Source organism: Arthrobotrys flagrans, assembly GCF_004000055.1.
Source record: "Arthrobotrys flagrans strain CBS H-5679 chromosome Unknown unitig_3, whole genome shotgun sequence".
In the NCBI taxonomy this organism is placed as follows: Eukaryota; Fungi; Ascomycota; class Orbiliomycetes; order Orbiliales; family Orbiliaceae; genus Arthrobotrys; species Arthrobotrys flagrans.
The window spans coordinates 3,094,512-3,112,068 of NW_027137547.1; the positions used below are offsets into that span (position 1 = coordinate 3,094,512).

Here is a 17,557-nt window from a genome sequence, read left to right on the forward strand (position 1 = left end):
GAGAGTTAATTTATGTGCCCATCTCCTCGTACAAATCCAGGAGCAAGCTTCATAAAGTGTGGCGAGGGGAGCTTGTAAGTCATCTCTGAGCATCAACTAAAAAAGCGACCAAGCTTGTAAATTTGTAATAATATTTTTTGATATTTAACTAGCCTCCAAAAGCGCCTATACAACAGCATCGCAAACCAAAAGGCAACCACCAGCAGGCCATTGGGGATTAAAATCAACAGTCACAGCCGTAACAGTGTTTGTGGCAGCAAAAACGAACAAGGACAGAGGGGGGAGACGAACAATTAGAAGATAGGGAAAAAAACGAAGCGTAAACGCTATAACCCCAGAATCATGCACGCTAATAAAACTGAGTGGATAAAGATCTGAGAGAAGGTATTGTAGATAGGGGATCCGATAAAGGAGCAGTGTTCCTGTTTGTGAACGGCGGGTAATATCCTTGAACGAGCTTCAAACCAAATCAAGCGTAACCGTGGTTCCATGGTATCGGTGCTCATGTAGGGCGTGGAGTCGCAGTTCGGGAGCTGTCCTCGAGATTGATACCAAGAACTTGCCTGTTGGGAGTAGCAGCAATTCTCTTAGCATCATCTTCCACCGGACCCTCTTCGACATCGTCGTCTTCAGTGTCATCCTCAGCACCATCGTCCTCGTCTAGAAACTTTGTAAGCATAAACTCAACTACCTAGTCCGACGCAAAGGGAACTCCTTACCATAGGTCATCTCAGCGTCGCTTCCTCCGAATGAACCTTCGTCACTCCCATCAAAGGACTCCGCTCCGGAATCATACCAGAAATCATCGGAGGCATCATCCTTGGGCGGAGGTTTGATTTCCGCGCTGGATGGCATAATGAAGCCTTCCGGGATGTCTTTCTTAGAAGTCTCAACATTCTCTGCATTTGACGTTAGTGACCAGACGGTTTCATCCAGTTGTTGTTCGATACATACCGCGAACTCTGGCGTTGTACGCATCCGGGTCGTGCCTCAACATAACTCCAGCATCAACATTGGCCGCCGAAGAGACTTCGGCATCATCCAACAAGCTGAGGATTGAGATGAGAACGGATTCGACGCGTTGTGCAGGTGACCATCGTTCCTAGCGAAAGCCTTAGCCTATATTCCTTGGTACTTCGGTATATAACTTTGATTCCATGTCCGTACGCTTGCTAGCTCGCCAGACATCTCATCTTCGCCTGGTGGGTGAAGAATGGAGATGCAGAGTTTCCCATCTGGATAGATATTTGGATGCCAAAGAGGTCGTAGAAAGCGAAACTCCGGGGGAGAGTATGGATAATTTGAAGGGAACTTTAATTCGGCCTGAACAAAAAATTAAGGTGTGGTTGTTAGCCAATCCGCGAGGCTGACCAAGCGAGGTGGGTGGGGAGGATCCATGCTTTACCTTGAAATACCCGCCGTGGTAGACGGAGGTGGGGTTGAGGGCAATAATGGCAACATCCCACAGGAAGAGGTTGTCTCCTTTACCCAGCTATATCAGATATCCAAATCAGCGTTTTGTGACAACCATCAATACCAGCCGTTCGGACCCTCGCCGTACCTGGACATTCAACCAAGGGTTCTCGCCGGGCTTGGAGAGTTGTTTAAACTCGTTCATTAAAATCCGTTCCGCCATTTTTGACCGGTCTCGTGCGGATAGGGTGGTTCCTTTGACAAAAGTTGCAAGATTGATTCGGTGAATCAGGCTTTGCGGGATAATTTATGACACTACGTGGACGATGGCTACGAGGTTTATCGACAAGCCGGCCAGCAGGAACGACGGTGAATGTCAAGGTGGTAAAGTCGAGGTTATGAATGAGTATGTCCGTCCCTGAAAATGTAGCCTCCGATGATGGCAACAGGAAAGCACCGAGGTGTGAAGTGGTAAAGATGCTAGACGAAGGGATGAGTGGAAGAAAGAGAAGCAGAGAGGAAGAGAGGAGTGGGAAGTTGCAGAGAGGCTCGGAGATTGGGTGAGAGATCACATCAATGAAAGCCCAAAATGAGTCTAAGCGAGTTCTGAACCCTGCACTTCCCGCACCACCACGGTCTTGTCCTTGCTCATTCAGTGCAGCTGCTAACTAGCTAGAAATACCGGATGGAATCCGAGGTTTGTCGACAACGAAGGATCCTAAATTATAGCACTAAATCTCGGTGGTGGTGGTGGGAGCGGTGGTGAGGTTCATTCCGTTATATTATATCGCTCAACAAAGAGACGACACCGGGACTGATGCACACCGACCGTCCGGTCCCAACGCCCAGCAGCGGGAACGGACAGTCGACAGACGATAATGACTATAGCTGGGAGCTATTAAGGTCGATATGTATCATAAAGCTGAGGGTGAGACCTGGAGAGCTCGTGCGTCCCAGCAAGATGACCTGGTCGGTCTGCCCCACCCTGCAGCAAAGTCACTTGCGCTTGGAATCCATCCCATGCAAACAGCACCGATTCTGGAAATTTGTCACAGGTCTTATCCAACGGGCTAGTCATATTACGAATATTCCCACTGGTTTGGATAATAAATATCGTAATGCTGAGCAACCTAAGCCTATAGCACCGTGCAGTCTAGAAGTTCGAAGTACGGCATTTGTGGCGAGCTCAAAATCACACACGACCAACACGAATCTCAAAGGTTTGGATTTAAACCTCAAATGGTCAATATCATTCGGCCCCAAACCACAGCGACCCAACTAGTGAGAGTTATATTGTGAAGAATGAATCCGCAGACTGTTTACCTCGCTTGAAAATACTCTACTAACTTTTCACATTCCCTTCGCTCATTTGCTGTGGTTACCTGAAATGTCATATTGCACATTTTATTCAACATGCCGTCGCCACCTCTTTATTTAAGGATACAGTAAAAGCCGTTCGATTTATAATGATCTCTCCTCTAAAAGAACCGAGTTTTGTTCCGAGAAACAATGTCAAACCGACTTTCATGCAGAAGGTAGGCATCATCGAACGTGGACTTTGGAAGCAGTACAAAACCGTCCCCGAGATGGAAAAAAGCACGTTCTTACCTGGTCAGACCTCTCGAACTGAAGAAATTCAAAAACAGTCCAGATATCTAGATGCAGTCTAAACTCCGCTCAAATATAGCCGGCATCGCTTCATTATACTCCCAAGGGGGCTAATCTGCGACCCGAAGCCCGATGGAGTGATCCTGCCGCTTGTTACACAGTGACAAAGACAGACGTCAAGCTGCACAAAACTACGTGTAGCTCTGGGTTAGTGCATGAGAGCTTGAAGGGAAATGATGGGGGGGCTTTGAATTTATGACCATGACGAGTTCCCCTTTAGTGTTTAAAATCTCCCATCGAAGGACATCTACTCGAGGCAGTAGATAGTTATAGTTCCTGCTATATTTTAAATAGTACTGGTACATCTAGCTGGTAGTAATTCTTAAAACCGTGCGGCTTCTATTTCATAAATCAGCCTTGGCTTCTAGTGTCGAGACCTGATATAACCACGCGGCCACGCCAAAATTGCAAAACCCAACCCGTCTTTGGTATTTTGGATAAACGAGCTATCATAATTATCTATGGATTCAAATTGTAAAACATTGTAGTCGGTGGAGATAATATTATCTGCCCGAATCAAATTAAATTAATCCTTGTGTTGCGATGTCGTTGACCTCCGCGTCATTGTGAACCATCATTTAGATCGATGTACCCGTCGAGTCATAAGCCCGCATAAGTACCAGCATCCTTCTTATTCGCAGCGTCCTTTAAAGCCTTACACTTTTGCCATGTGCTCCCCCGCCATCCACATCCTTCCACAACCAACTTTATTCAGCCTTCTACCACCCTCCGACGTGAATCGAATCTCAGCCCCTCCATCGCTACCCGATATCAGATATTCCAACCAAAGACATCATCGACGCGCGGAAACTGTTTCGTTATAATTAGGCTTCCCGAACGGTAGTAACTGTACTGTCCGTCGGAGCAAATAACCGACCAACCGGAGCAGCAAGAAATACAGAGCTCTGCCAACCATGGCATCATCATCGTCATCATCTCGTCCGACGGTTCCCGAAATAGCCTGTCCCTTGTGCGGCTACACTGCAGATGACGAATCCATCATACAGTTGCATTTCGATGCCGATCATGATAACGATAGCCCCGCGCCCCCACCGGTCCCTCCGAAACCGGATCCGCAGCGATGGCCACTGATCAACTCGAAGCCGATGGCGAAATCGAAACCTCCCGTCCCATCATACGAAGAAGATCTGTATGATCCTTTCAAATATCAAATCCCGAATAACAATAGCCAAGAAATCATCGGTGCACCGGTTTGGAGGGTCGACAAAGTTGACAATTCCGATAAACCGACTGCTACCCCGGCTGTACCAACAGGTACAACTGATGCAGATGTTGAGTATGTAATATGCGAATGGAAGGGTTGCGGGGAACCAGTTAGCTTCTCGGAGCTGGAAGAGCATTTTACGATGCATGAAGACGACGATGGAAGCGATAGCGATGGAGACGTCCAGATGGGAGATCCTATTGTCAGCCAAAGGGAGAGGAAGGGCGATGTTTTGATGGATGCTGCTAGCAAGAAACGATACATTCCGAAGAAAGAAGGGCCGAGCGGCCGCCTACCAAAGAAGATGGGTCAGATGGAGAGGAGGTTAGAGAGTGAAGCTCTGGCGGGTAAAGTCCTGGTAATGTCCCCAGATGAAGACGACGAAGACATAATCAGGGTCGAGAAGGTGAACGTGACACCAGAACCAAAGGTGCAGACGGACAACGAGAGCAAGGACTACGATTTTATCAACAGAGACGAACTTACAGAAGACGATGACGAGAAGAACAAGGACGAAGGAAGTCCCAGGTATGGGAGTCGCCACGGGAAAAGGCTTCACAAACATAGCCCGGGTAATCCCACCGACGGATACGGAGGCTATGCGATTTCGGATTCAAAGCGACACCGCAAAAAGCATACCAACGGGTCTAGTGGAGCGAGCAAGCCAGCTGAGGAGGCTGCACGTTCCAAAGCCAGATTTGTATGATTTCCTGCGCGCTTATGCGGTCGACGATCTACGGTCTACTAACTCGATGTCTAGAAGAAATCCGAGCTCGGACCCTATGCGAATGAAAAACGAATGCCGGGCTGGCTCAAGGAAGCCCTTAAGCAGGGTGGAAAGCAGATAGTCACCAAGGCCATCGGTTCTGATGGCAATATCCACATCAGAAAGAGCTACGAAAATGAAACATCAGGTCTCATCCCCGTCATCCGACAGCTCAGTGCAGCGGATCCAAATGTCAAAAAGGCATACGTGTGCCACCCGTCCGTGAAGCATGTCTACAAGGAACACCCTGCAGCAAATGGATTCTGTGGTTATCGTAATATCCAGATGCTGGCCTCATACTGTCAGAAAAACTATGTTCCCGGATGTGATCGGCTGTATGGCGAGCGGATCCCGACTATCATTGATATCCAAAAGTGGATTGAGCGGGCGTGGGACATGGGTATCAATGCGCACGCTCGAGAAGAAATCGGTGGGATCCTGTATACCAGGAAGTACATCGGGTCATCAGAAGTTGAAGCTATGTTCACATCCTTCGGAACCTCCACAGTTCCTCGCCAATTTTCGGAGCCAAACCAACAGATCAACGCTCTTCGACATGTCTGGAATTACTTCTCAAACGGTCTCGACCACGAAACCGACAAGGTAGTCCAGACCGACAAGCCACCAATCTACTTCCAGCATCGAGGGCACTCGATGACAATCGTCGGGATTGAACAATACAAATGTGGAACCCTTTGTTTCCTCTGCTTCGATCCGATGTTTAGTCCTTCCCAGAACATTCGTAAACTTGTTGGAGAGAAGAGAATCCGCCCGAACATCGCTCACGGGAAACTTCTCAAGTCGTTTAGGAGAGGGGGACAGTATCTCAAACGGCACGATGTCTTTGAGATGGTTGAGTAAGTACTTCCGCACCCTTGTTTTTCCATGTTCCATAATTTATTAATACATTTTCATAGATTTGCTCCTGCATTCGAACCCGATTCTTCACTCTATGAGTAATTGGAATCATTTGGGTAACCCGGGCTCCTTTGGTCCCACGCCATCCTCCACGACGTACCCTGGCTCCGACTCAATACTCTTTTTCTCTCTTGTAAAATCTTTGACAATAACTGGATCGTAATAACTATTTTCTTAGCAGGAAGGCGAATTGGGATGAAGGACACTACTTTTTTGTATATTTTCTTCAGTTGTCGTGCACACTTTCTATCCTCCATGTTTTTAAGCTCTTGCGTCTGGAGCATATGGCGTTTGTACCTTTAGCCAAGAATTTTTTTTCAAAGCATGGGTTAGCCTCTTTCTAGCTTCAGCGTCAATGCAATCAAAGAAAAAGCTTGGGACTTTACAAAATACAACAAACTAAACATCAACCCGTCTTAGTCTCGTACCCAAACCTGCCTAGGCGTTAACAATCTACCCAATACGTAGAATCGTACCAATATCTCTTCTAAGATCCCATTGTCTGATTCGACCCTAAACTTTTGAACTCTTCCAACACCCAACCTCAAAAAATGCCACTCGACCGCATCACCTTTGTAACGGGTAACGCCGGGAAACTGGCTGAAGTCCAAGCCATCCTGGGCCAATACATCAAGATCGATAACCACGGTCTCGACCTTGAGGAGATTCAAGGCACAATCGAGGAAGTTTCTTCGGCAAAATGCAAGAAGGCTGCTGAGGCTGTGAGTTCCCTACTTGCCGACTATCACACGTCACGAAATTTCACATGCAACAATAAAGCAATCTCGAATTCTTGGGACCGCTAGGTGAACCGATAAACTAATTTTGTGAAACCGGATATCTTCCCGTTGATTTTTGAATGTTAGCTTCAAGGCCCAGTACTCACAGAAGACACCTGCCTCTGTTTCAATGCTCTAAACGTAAGTCATCACCGCATATCAAAAGCAGAACCCCCAGCCACGCTACGAACAATACCAACTAACAGCATCGCGCAGGGCCTTCCGGGTCCATACATGTACTCACCATCCAACGCCCGAAGCTAACAATCCAACAGCAACCCTACTAACATGACCAATCCCACAGAAAATGGTTTATGCAAGGCATCGGCCACAGCGGTCTCAACAAACTCCTAGCCGGGTTTGAAGATAAATCTGCAGAAGCAGTCTGCACGTTCGCGTTTTCGGAAGGGCCTGGCAGTGAACCCTTGATTTTCCAGGGAAGGACGCAAGGGAAGATTGTGTGTCCTAGAGGACCACCGAAGTTTGGGTGGGATCCTATTTTTGAGTACGAAGGAGAAACGTGAGTGTAGCCTTCCGTCGAATTTTGATATTTGATCGAGTGCTGATTTTGGGGATAGGTATGCGGAAATGGACAAAGATAAGAAGAATAGTGTTTCGCATAGGGGTAAGGCCTTGCAGAAGTTCAAGGAGTTCTTAGAGACGTATGAGAAAAGGGAGGGGACATCCGCCTAACGGTCTGCAGCCCAATAATTATCTCACGAACTAGAGATTCAAACTTCCTCGTACCCCTTGCTACTGAATGTTCGCGATAGAGCTATCGCCTAAACGAGAGCTATAGATAGGCTTGTTAAGCTTGAAATGGAGAAATTAGATATCCCTCTCACGTATTATATTCGAATCATGGCTAACAAATCTAATCCTCCGATTCGTTATTATTCGCCTTCCATTGCTCCACCCAGGCCGTGATTCTATCCACATTACTCTCGATCTCATCGGTTTCATTACTCTGCAGTTCGATAACGATATCTTCATCGTATGCCTCCCTAGCTTCCTCCAAGATAACCTGCATGATCTCTGCATCGATGTTCTCCTCGAGTTTTTTGTCTCGTAGTTGTGCCGGTTAGTACCCAAGGCGATATCATAAAAAATATAATGGAAATTTAAAAGGATGGAAGTAATACCAGAGTAATTTCTACCGAAATATTCTCGTTAGCACGCTGTATACCCCGAAAACTTTCGCAGTTATGTTGGACTTACCGGGCCTTCAAGCGATCAAACAGCACCGTATTATCCGTCCTCAAAACGACCACAAGGTCAATCCAACTCTTAGGAAAGATATCACAGACATGCCAGTCTATTATATATCCTCCCTTCTTGACATCATCCTCAATTGCGTCTAATAGCTACACCGTTCCATGCATATTAATATCATGCATATCCCACGTAGTACAGTAAATCCACAACTTCAAACCAACGATAGGCTTACCTTATCCTCATCCACCTCCCACGACTTCAACTCCTCGTCAAAGGTCTCATAGCAGTTGTTATCCTTTGCGACCTGGTTGATCGATAGATGTTTTAAGCCGGTGGCTTCGGCTAGTAATTCGCAGTGTGTTGATTTTCCTGGCGGGTTTTAAAGTGGATGTGTTAGAGAACTCGGGGTGTGGGGGATTAGGCCGCTGTACATGCGGAATCTATTTTTTGATGCGTACCGTACCTGTTCCAGGTGTGCCGGTGATTATTATGGTGGGTAGCTTGGCCATTTTTAGGTGTTATGGACGTAGGAATGTACTGATGATGGGTGGAAGAATTTGTTGTTTGTTGGAAAAAGGTTTGCGCGCAGGCGCAGGGAGTTTGCTGGGACGGGCTAACCAGCATGCGGTCACGTCGCAAACATCATAAGCTGCGCTCTAACTATAGGATACCAGAGATCACACGATAAAACCATTCATCGGGGTATCATTCGTAATGCTATAACAAACGCTCTAAAATCCCATACAAAAAACATAGATTGCCCGATTGCTCGAACTGATTGAAAGACGTATTCGATTCCGAATGCTAAAAAAAATGATTCCTCAAAAGTTCGTCTTCGTCCACCACAGTGTCCTCTAATCGATCGTTCGCTATAGATAAAAGGTTAGCTCAACCGTTCCCATAGAGGTCAGAGGCGAAAAAAGTACCACAAAGCTATCGATCCCTAACTCGAACAATTCATTGTTTACCCCTTCCCCACCTGCATGTTCGACCGCTAGATTTTCGCCCATGTTAATTATAAAGATCTTCCGGATCATCAAGGTTCTTCCGGGAACTGGACATACGCGATAAGGGGTTTTTCACAACTATAGCCATCGGATTAGTGAATTTCATTCGCACATGTTTCGCGGAAGGGGATTTGGGACGCCCTTCTTACCATATTCGACATATAAATTTACGTATATCTGATGTAACGACGACTTCAGACTTTCCGTCCGAATGTCCGTCAACATGACGAATCGTAACGACGACAGCGTTTCGTAATAATGTAGCTTATAGTGCCCGGTTCGATAGCAGAGGAACGAGTCTTCACTATATATAGAACCTCATAATATAGCCAGCATTAGCTCCAACAGCTTCAATTTCGCGCATAAATTCCCCTCAAAAACAAGAGGATATCCTTACGGCCCGCATAACTTTTTCACCATATTCCGCAACGAGAATATAACACCAAATACCAACTTCGCCTGCTCAGCCATGCTCAGCCTGCCACCGGAGGGTGGCTTTTCTGCCACAGATGTAGTAACGGTAGCCGCCGATGAAGCCGTTACAGGACGGGAGAGCGGTTGTGTCGCGGAGGCAGTGTTGAGCCATTGTCTGATGTAGATGCACTCACCTAGAAGGTGTATGCAGTCAGTCGCAGATCAGATTGGCTACCATTGAGGGACTCACAATGCCTGTCGAATATGAAGAAGCTATAGACGACCATTTTTGACCCCTTGGTACTACGCGTTTTGAGTGGAAGTATGCAATTTCTTTGGTCCGAGGATATTCTGTCGTTCGGGGTCAGGTGGGAGGTAAGCGCTTGAGGTCAACTGTACAATGTGAAGCTTGAACCCGGGCCAACAGGCAGTTTCACGACTTTGGGCAGCGGGGTGTTTGTAACAACACAACACCAGCCTTGGCAGCTGCAACAAGTCGCGCCACAGCTCCAAGACTACGCCACAACGCAAAAGTACATAAAAAATGCAACACTACAACAATTTTCATGTTTCATCACAATCAGGCATTCGGTTTACGGGGTAAGTTTACAGGAGCAACGGGGTATATTTTTTGTAGCTTGGTCATCATTAAATTGTGGTCGCCTATATAGAATGCCTAACCAGAAGTTAACCCATACCTCTTCCGCTTACACGCTCTCGAGATCTTCATTACTTGATTCAAACTGGTCTCATATGCATACCCTAACTTCACAAAGGGAGGAATTCAAACCACATGGTAAATTTGAGCTCATCCGTGTCTAACAACGTAAGTACATACACTTTGCTTGCCGGCCACGGCGCCAGATTAAGTTCGTCCCTGTAATTGAATGATAGTATACGTGTTAGCTATAGACCCTAGCCTGGCCTCGACGCTTTATTTTTTCAGGGTAGTCTCATGGCTGCGCGCCTTGTACGAAGTCTTACCTATCCTATCTGTTCTCGCACTGTAGCTAGCTAGCTTATATGGTCGCCTGTTATCGCACAACCGGTCCCACGGGTGCTCTCGAGTTTTCAAAATATGATCAAGCCCTCGACTTTGTTCCGCAATTGATTTATGGTGATGATGCACATGCTGGGTGCACCGGTGGCGCCTCCAGACTAATCCAAGCAAAATATTTACACGAGGTTTTCTTTAAATGGAAGCATTCAGTGTATATAGGTGCGTATATGTATTTTCCATGTGCTAAATTATCTTTCGTATATTGTATAAGACCATCCCAGGTGTCATCTAAACGCCAAACCTTTCTCCGCTCCTCGTGAGCCCTCCAGAGCAGCGCGTTACTGGTAGTCTCCCTAACGTTAGAGCCGGGATTGAGGAAAATGACGACCTGACTACGTAACCACTCTCTCGTGTTCGTATCATGATATCTAGTTATCACATCAACCTCGAATTTCGTACAGTATACATGTGTATGGGATAAAGGTAGTGGGCTCAAGGTCTCAAAGTACACCCAAGAACAATTTTACATTCGTGGTTTCAAACATTTGCCCACCCGAATTCTGGCTAAGCTTCTAGAATAAATGTTTCCATGGTATCCAATCGGAGCTGCAAGGTTCTACTCAGCTTTGAAGGTTTCAGGGAAGGGATTTGATGACCGGATCTGGGTACTGGGTAATAAGGTACGAGACAAAGATTTGATCTTTTGCCACTGTTCCCATGCGCCGAAAAGTCCTGCACGACCCGTGGAGCTATCCACTAACCGGTTCGGGGCATTTTTAAAAAAAAGGAAATATTGGAATAAAATTTCCAAACAACACATCCAAAAAATAACTCACGGAGGTACCACCTGCACGCGTTCACCACCATCACCACCACCACCATGCCAGCGACACCACGCCGCCCAGCTCCCAAGCTGGATACCCCTCGGAAATCTGGTAATCAAGGCATGGTGCCAGCAGCATTACATACAGAGGCCTGGCGCGTCACTACAACGTGAGCCACACAGCTGTCATCAGCAGTACGCCAGGCATGTTGCTAGGCCTGTTCCGGCGCTGAGTTTCATTGAGTAATGGCATCTTAGCCTTGTGAATTAAATGCCTCTGCCAATGTGTATTTGCCCAAGCATAAACCCATCCTGGCGGCTATAACAGGCCATGGTAGCCGCCTATGTTCCGAATTGCTAGTAGCTAGCCGTACTCGTTGTGTCTTCTGTTCCATAGTCAGAGCCACAGGTCTGCCTGTCCGTTTTAGACGTTCTGGCGTTGGTGGTGCCTGTACCACCCGGCTGGTAGTGGCACGGTGAATGGCGAAGGTCTCTGCGAGTGTACCCCTAGCCTGCATAGTAATGTAATGCCTGGTAGTGATCCGCATCAATAGTGGTAGCTCATGGTTTGGTAGCCTGGCAGGTTCTGCGGGTGGTAGCGCCTGGGCCTCGGTAGCTCAGGCTGCTTGGTTCTGAAGGTACTGTTCATAGTCTTCATCGATAGATGGGCTCGGAGCCGCTGGAGCAATCGGTGTAGTCATTTTTTGGATGCATTTTGGATTAAGTGGTGAACCTCCGATACCCCTGAGAATTATTGTTTATATTTACGGCCCTCCTCCAGAACAGCTGTAGCGTGGTACGTGGGTAGCCCCACCGGGCAAGGGGGGCGTGCAAGACTTTTCGAATCAACTGCAGATTACATTATTCTGTAACGGTCTCGACGCACTGGAAAACAAAACAATCGCCTCCTGTAACGCTAGCCAAGGCGGTTGAAATTCGCCGAAACCTGGGTTCATGGAAGAATGGTAGTCTCGGCATCTAATCAAGAACACAGCGAACATTCTGTCTTGCTCCGAAAAGGGAATCACAACACAGGGGAAAAGTTCGATACCGCCTGCGCGCTCTGTGACTGTGGCTTGCATATATTATAAGCGGGGTCGATTTTACCCCAGCCAAGTATATTTGGGGTTTCTGACCAGGGAAAGCGAAGCTGCATGGAGCCGGCCATACTACAGTGAAATATTAGGCGAATGCCTCCGACTGCAAGGACTAAATCCCCTCCACAATATCCCAATACAAGCATCAATAATATTATTCATTACGGCGACCAATTGTAATGTTGAATTGGCGAGTTTTTCTTAACCGTTTTCCTGGAAAGTATTCTAGCGGGATTATCTAGTTGGAATAATTGCTCGGGTTTAGGCGTTTCATGAAGTAATCAGTAGACTATCTTTTCTGAGGCTCAATCTTAGGCTATATGGTCTTGATTGTTTGGGAATAGATCTTCATTGACCAGGTGCACCGATATTGCCATGTATTGTCTTCTTCGCATAACTCCGTCCGCTGTAATTGCGTCCCATGGTTCTTGAAGCGACGATCGTTATCCGATGGGCTGAGGGTGTCTAAGGTACATCTTCGATGCGGTTTATCGCGCCGCCGGGCCGCTGCATCTACAATTGAGCTTTCGAAGATATGCTATCATGATATCAGAACTCAGAAATTCTTGGAGCTCTTCGGCCTCGAGGAAGTGTATAAATACATCGGGGTCCCGCCAGCTAAAGTTCGAATATCATTCATTCAAATCATCAAGAACAAGCAGTCGATTACAAGCAGACCCTTCCAAACCTACAATCTTCCCTCCAATTGCAAATTCCGACAAAATGAAGTCCTTCATCGTCATCCTCATGGCCGTCCCAGCCATCTTTGCCGCCGCTGTTCCCGCTGAACTCAAAGGTACTCAATAACCCTCAGAGGCATTGGCTTAGGAGGATACCACGCAAAAGTACGGAATACTAACGTTACGTTCTAATTTATAGCACGCGCCTGCCCATCACCATCTGTCATCAACTCCTGCTGGGGTGAGTGCAAGAAGAACGGCTATGCTACCGACGCTTGCTACGCCTGCTGCTACAATACCTGCCGTCCTTGCAACAAGAGGTAAAGGGGTCAATGCAGAAATTTTCCTTTGGAACGAAAACCATCATATATCCGCCACGCTATTTCAAGGCGCATTGAGCCACTTTGGTGGGAATGGAGTCTAGAGGAGGATGCTGTTTGCATGATCGATTTCCTTGTCTGTCTATAATATATAAAATGTACTATAGTTTCCGGAATACCCCTGAATTATCAATTTTTTGGATTTCCGAAGAACAACCTTCAGTTTCTTCAGCTCTTTATCGGGCGTAAACTATAACTGTGACATAAATTAATCTCGGAACCCTGCAATCTAAGTTCTAACTGCGTCTGGGCACGAGATCAATTCTATTCCTTCACTCGAAGAACAACGTGTTGAAAATGTGGTTAAACGTCCCGGGAAACAGGGAACCGCCCCGCGACGCCAAGTGCCCAATCGGGCCGGGATCGACGTCATAATCCGGGGAAGCTCTCTTTCTTGTTCCCAAGCTTCTTCTCCGACCGATACCAATTGCCTTTATCTTCAAAACCCACGATCTTCCCAAAAACCACCATTCGCGAATTCCACCTCAATCCAACTAAGCACTCAAGTTGTTTACTAAAGGGGTATCTACTAAGATGGCTTTCCTCCGTCCCCTCGGTCTCCGCCTCACAATCGGTCTCACAGTACCCGCTCTCTATGTCTCCCACCAAATCCTATTCCCGCGCCGTAGCTGCATCCTACGGTGCCAAACTGCACCTTATCTAACGGACAGAATCCTCGAAGCTCGTCAGGAGGACCAGAAGTTTAGGGTTAAAAGACGGCATATCGGAGAAGATGAGAATGAAAAGCGTAGGACTGGAATTTTTGATGCTACTCAGTACCGTCAGTTGTCATTGGGGTCGTTCGGTGGTGTTGTGGCTGGGTATATAGTTGGAAGGCTATCAAGGATGATTGCATTCTTGTCTTTATTCGTTATCCTGGTGGTTCAAGTCCGTATACCCACGATTTCTTTTAAAATTATAGGATATTACTAACTTGATATGACAGTACATGGAACGTCACGGCTACCGAGTCATCCCACGAGGGTACCGAATAAGGAAATACCTCGAAGGAACCGATGTAAAACCACTGCTCACCGAAAACGCAGCCTTTAAGTACTCATTTGCCCCCGCTTTCGCCATCAGCGCCTGGTTTGCAAACTAGGATGTTGATAACATGCGCTTGTGGCAGATATTCGCGGGTATATTGAGTCGTTCCGATGGGGTGGAGATTCAAATCATGGTGCTCAACATTCTTATACACATGGTTGTTTGGATTGTTAATAGAAGACCTCTGTAGAGGGTTTTGTAAAGCGAAGGGAAACATATTGACCCCACCTTTTTTTTTTGGCGTTTTTGTTCTTTGGGAAAGAGGGTTTGAGAGAAGATATTAGTTATGGGACCGGGAAGATATTGGAATTGGGTGCTTTTTAATTGTTTATTCAGTGGATTGAATATAGAGAAACCACACGTCCAAGGTATGTCAGCACGCAAAAGATAAGTGGGATAGCAAGGAATACCAGGAAAAAAAGAGCAATTTATACCTCCGGCGCCATGCTAAAAGCGAGATAAAATGAAAATGCAAACGTCATTTCATAGACATCATAAGCATAAGAAAAAGGAGAAAGAAAAGAAAGAAATTCGTGACACTATCGTCTTCGTGTCTGCCCGAATCCAGTGCTTGTATGCTCATACGCCGAGCTACCAGACTCTCCTTCGTATGAACTCCCGCCATAGCTGCTGGTCCGCCATCCTCCTGGTCCGCCACCATATCTTGCCGCTCTCTCGGCCGCTCTCTCTGCTGCTCTCTCCTGTGCTGCCCTTTCCTGTGCTGCCCTTTCCCTCTCCTGAGCCGCTCTCTCTCTTCCCTGTGCTGCTCGCTCTCTCTCCTGAGCCGCTCGTTCCGTCTCTCTTTCTCGGTCGTAGTTTTCCCTCGACCTACTGCTCTGGCCTCTAGTGTTATTCGCCATATAAGTCGCAGCAGCTCCAGTTGCCGCGCCAGTCCAAAATCCAGGCCTCCACTGTTCTCGCATCGGTTGTTGTTGTTGTTGTTGCTGCTGCTGCTGTTGTCGTCCGGAGTATGAGCTACTAGTACCTCTCCTGGATGTCGAAGGGCGGGATTTCGTGTATGGTGGTGGTGCATCGTCTCTATACCCTCTCCAATCGTCGCCTCCGCTTCCACCTCCCCATCCGTCTGGGCCCCCTCCGCCTCCACCGCCTCCTCCACCGCCTGGGCCACCAGGGCCCCATCCACCATCACCTTGCCATGCACCAGGTTGCGGTTGCGGTCGTTGTTCTGGTGCTTTGTATGCTGCGTAGGCGATAAACGCGAAGAAGCCGACGATTGCTGCTAGCCATAATATAAACTCGATCATACCAGACCAGCCTATATATTTTAGTCATTAGCACCAAAGAATTCGCATTGATAACGCTATATGAAAAAGCTAAGGAGAAAATAAAGGAAGGAAAAATAACTTACTAGTACTAGGCTTCACCTCTTCCTTTTTCTTCTCTTCTTCCTCCTCCTCTTTCTTCTTTTCTTCCTCTTTTAACTTTACCTGTTCTTCTACTACTTTGGGATATTGCTTATGACCGGCTTCCGTTAACTATACTCGGAGATTGGTAAGTATTTCGGCGTTTTATATAGACTGGTGTTTGGGACTTCTGACCATAAGGATATATTCCACCCCACAGCTACCCTTTAACACAAACGGATCGTCTGAACTTGCATATCCTTCACAGATAACATCCGTAGCCCCGAGTCTGTTGGCACCTTTGTCAGGACTACTATTTTCCATGTTGGTAAACGGGGTATTCGGGATCTTACTTGAAGAAATGCGGTAAGGTAGCTTCGCAACTCCATGATACACTGCTCCAACCCCCAAAAAGGTATCGTTAGCAATTAGGTCCTGGCCAAACCAACCCGGCTACCCTTCATTTGTAGATAAAATATAGACATCGCGAAGACCGAAAAATTGGCATCAGGGTTTCAATTTTCTGCTGGGTGAATAATCGGACTTACTCATCGTCGTCTATTTTGGTGTGACAGAAATTTGTTAGCCAATCGACCTTTGAATGGTATCGAAGTGAATCTTATGAAGAACAAAAGACCTACCATAATCTGCATCCATATTCGTGCACTTCATAACATCTACATCCTAAATTCCCCGAAAAGCATCCAAGTCAACATCCCACTAAGAGCCACCGTATAAACCAAGCCAGAAAAAAGCTGTCGGCTTAAAAAAAATGTTGAATTTCGGGGGAAAAAAATCACGAACATGTAACCCCTTCCCATCCCCACCAACACACTTCAACTGAGGAATCGGCGAAACCCTCCGACTAGTTGTCATCTGTCCATGTCGTAACGTCAAACTGCGTATTCGCGATAAGAGGATCTTATCACTCTTGGCTTTTGTTTTGGCCGTTGTGGTGGCTGTGGAGGTGGAGGCATCGGAGGTCGCGGCGAAAGCGGTTGCGGAGAGCAGGAGGGAGAGGAGGAGGAAGGAAGCGGGTTTTTGAAAGATACGTTTTCGGGATCGCATGGTTGTTTTTTAATCTAATTTTTTCGGTGGATGGTTGGTGATGGTGTAGAGGGGTATTGGTCTATCGAGGGATCTAGTTGTGCGATGTTTTAACGTCTAGAAGTGATGTCTTGTGTATGAGATCTAGTATAGTCCGAATCCGAGATTAAGGAGAAAGAAAGGGAAAAGAGCGGGAGATAGTTTAGATTCCAAATGGGAATCAGCACACCACCGGCAGCCCAGATCGTGTACGACCGACAAGGAAAGCAGGAGGACGGAACTTAGTCGAAGGAAATGTGATCTGGCAGTTTGCGGTTTCACGTATACTACTGTCCTACCCAACATTCCTTAGTAAACTAACCTCCACTATCTTAGGGAGCCGTTATTAAAGACAAAGTCGCGAGTAAGTCTGCCACAAGGCCGAACAGTGCAGCAGAAGCTTTCCAGTACGGCCAGCACTTGACAACTATGCGAAGCATATGCAGCTAGCCTGTATCGTTTGCCGACACCAGCTTCCTTGTTCGGGCTGGTCCATGCTCTCGTGATACTGTTACGAACTTCACGTTGGCGGGGCCTTTCATATGCTTTTCGATTCGCAGTTAGTTCGAATCATATATTTATAACTGGTTCCAGCACCCAGTCTTTCAAATTCTCAAGAAGCGCTGTATCCATTGAATTCTACGAATCCCGAAGGGTGAAAGAGTTCGAGGTAAT

The 17,557-nt window shown here is 46.9% G+C and overlaps 7 protein-coding genes across 7 annotated transcripts; 3 read left to right on the top strand and 4 right to left on the bottom strand.

The window, feature by feature from the left end:
- Positions 1-502: 502 nt before the first annotated feature.
- Positions 503-1,636, bottom strand: DFL_002272 (uncharacterized protein; the record flags this gene model as incomplete). Its single annotated transcript, XM_067631033.1, has 6 exons — positions 503-660; positions 720-899; positions 955-1,102; positions 1,168-1,323; positions 1,406-1,492; positions 1,562-1,636. 6 exons carry the CDS (start codon positions 1,634-1,636, stop codon positions 503-505), a joined length of 804 nt encoding a protein of 267 aa, XP_067493618.1.
- A 2,359-nt stretch (positions 1,637-3,995) lies between these two features.
- Positions 3,996-6,032, top strand: DFL_002273 (uncharacterized protein; the record flags this gene model as incomplete). The annotated part of the gene is made up of 3 exons (XM_067631034.1): positions 3,996-5,006; positions 5,067-5,929; positions 5,990-6,032. 3 exons carry the CDS (start codon positions 3,996-3,998, stop codon positions 6,030-6,032), a joined length of 1,917 nt encoding a protein of 638 aa, XP_067493619.1.
- A 509-nt stretch (positions 6,033-6,541) lies between these two features.
- On the top strand, positions 6,542-7,462 carry DFL_002274 (uncharacterized protein; the record flags this gene model as incomplete). The annotated part of the gene is made up of 5 exons (XM_067631035.1): positions 6,542-6,712; positions 6,857-6,910; positions 6,986-7,005; positions 7,074-7,289; positions 7,348-7,462. The coding sequence occupies 5 exons, from the start codon at positions 6,542-6,544 to the stop codon at positions 7,460-7,462; spliced, it is 576 nt and encodes a 191-aa protein (XP_067493620.1).
- A 181-nt stretch (positions 7,463-7,643) lies between these two features.
- Positions 7,644-8,493, bottom strand: DFL_002275 (uncharacterized protein; the record flags this gene model as incomplete). The annotated part of the gene is made up of 5 exons (XM_067631036.1): positions 7,644-7,834; positions 7,912-7,922; positions 7,988-8,133; positions 8,217-8,353; positions 8,448-8,493. 5 exons carry the CDS (start codon positions 8,491-8,493, stop codon positions 7,644-7,646), a joined length of 531 nt encoding a protein of 176 aa, XP_067493621.1.
- A 345-nt stretch (positions 8,494-8,838) lies between these two features.
- DFL_002276 (uncharacterized protein) lies at positions 8,839-9,692 on the bottom strand (the record flags this gene model as incomplete). Its single annotated transcript, XM_067631037.1, has 6 exons — positions 8,839-8,853; positions 8,911-8,978; positions 9,049-9,069; positions 9,141-9,295; positions 9,389-9,599; positions 9,656-9,692. The coding sequence occupies 6 exons, from the start codon at positions 9,690-9,692 to the stop codon at positions 8,839-8,841; spliced, it is 507 nt and encodes a 168-aa protein (XP_067493622.1).
- A 4,227-nt stretch (positions 9,693-13,919) lies between these two features.
- DFL_002277 (uncharacterized protein) lies at positions 13,920-14,487 on the top strand (the record flags this gene model as incomplete). The annotated part of the gene is made up of 2 exons (XM_067631038.1): positions 13,920-14,273; positions 14,332-14,487. The coding sequence occupies 2 exons, from the start codon at positions 13,920-13,922 to the stop codon at positions 14,485-14,487; spliced, it is 510 nt and encodes a 169-aa protein (XP_067493623.1).
- Positions 14,488-14,971: 484 nt separating this feature from the next.
- DFL_002278 (uncharacterized protein) lies at positions 14,972-16,864 on the bottom strand (the record flags this gene model as incomplete). Its single annotated transcript, XM_067631039.1, has 7 exons — positions 14,972-15,708; positions 15,802-15,928; positions 15,992-16,085; positions 16,150-16,191; positions 16,345-16,354; positions 16,438-16,480; positions 16,601-16,864. 7 exons carry the CDS (start codon positions 16,862-16,864, stop codon positions 14,972-14,974), a joined length of 1,317 nt encoding a protein of 438 aa, XP_067493624.1.
- Positions 16,865-17,557: the final 693 nt, after the last annotated feature.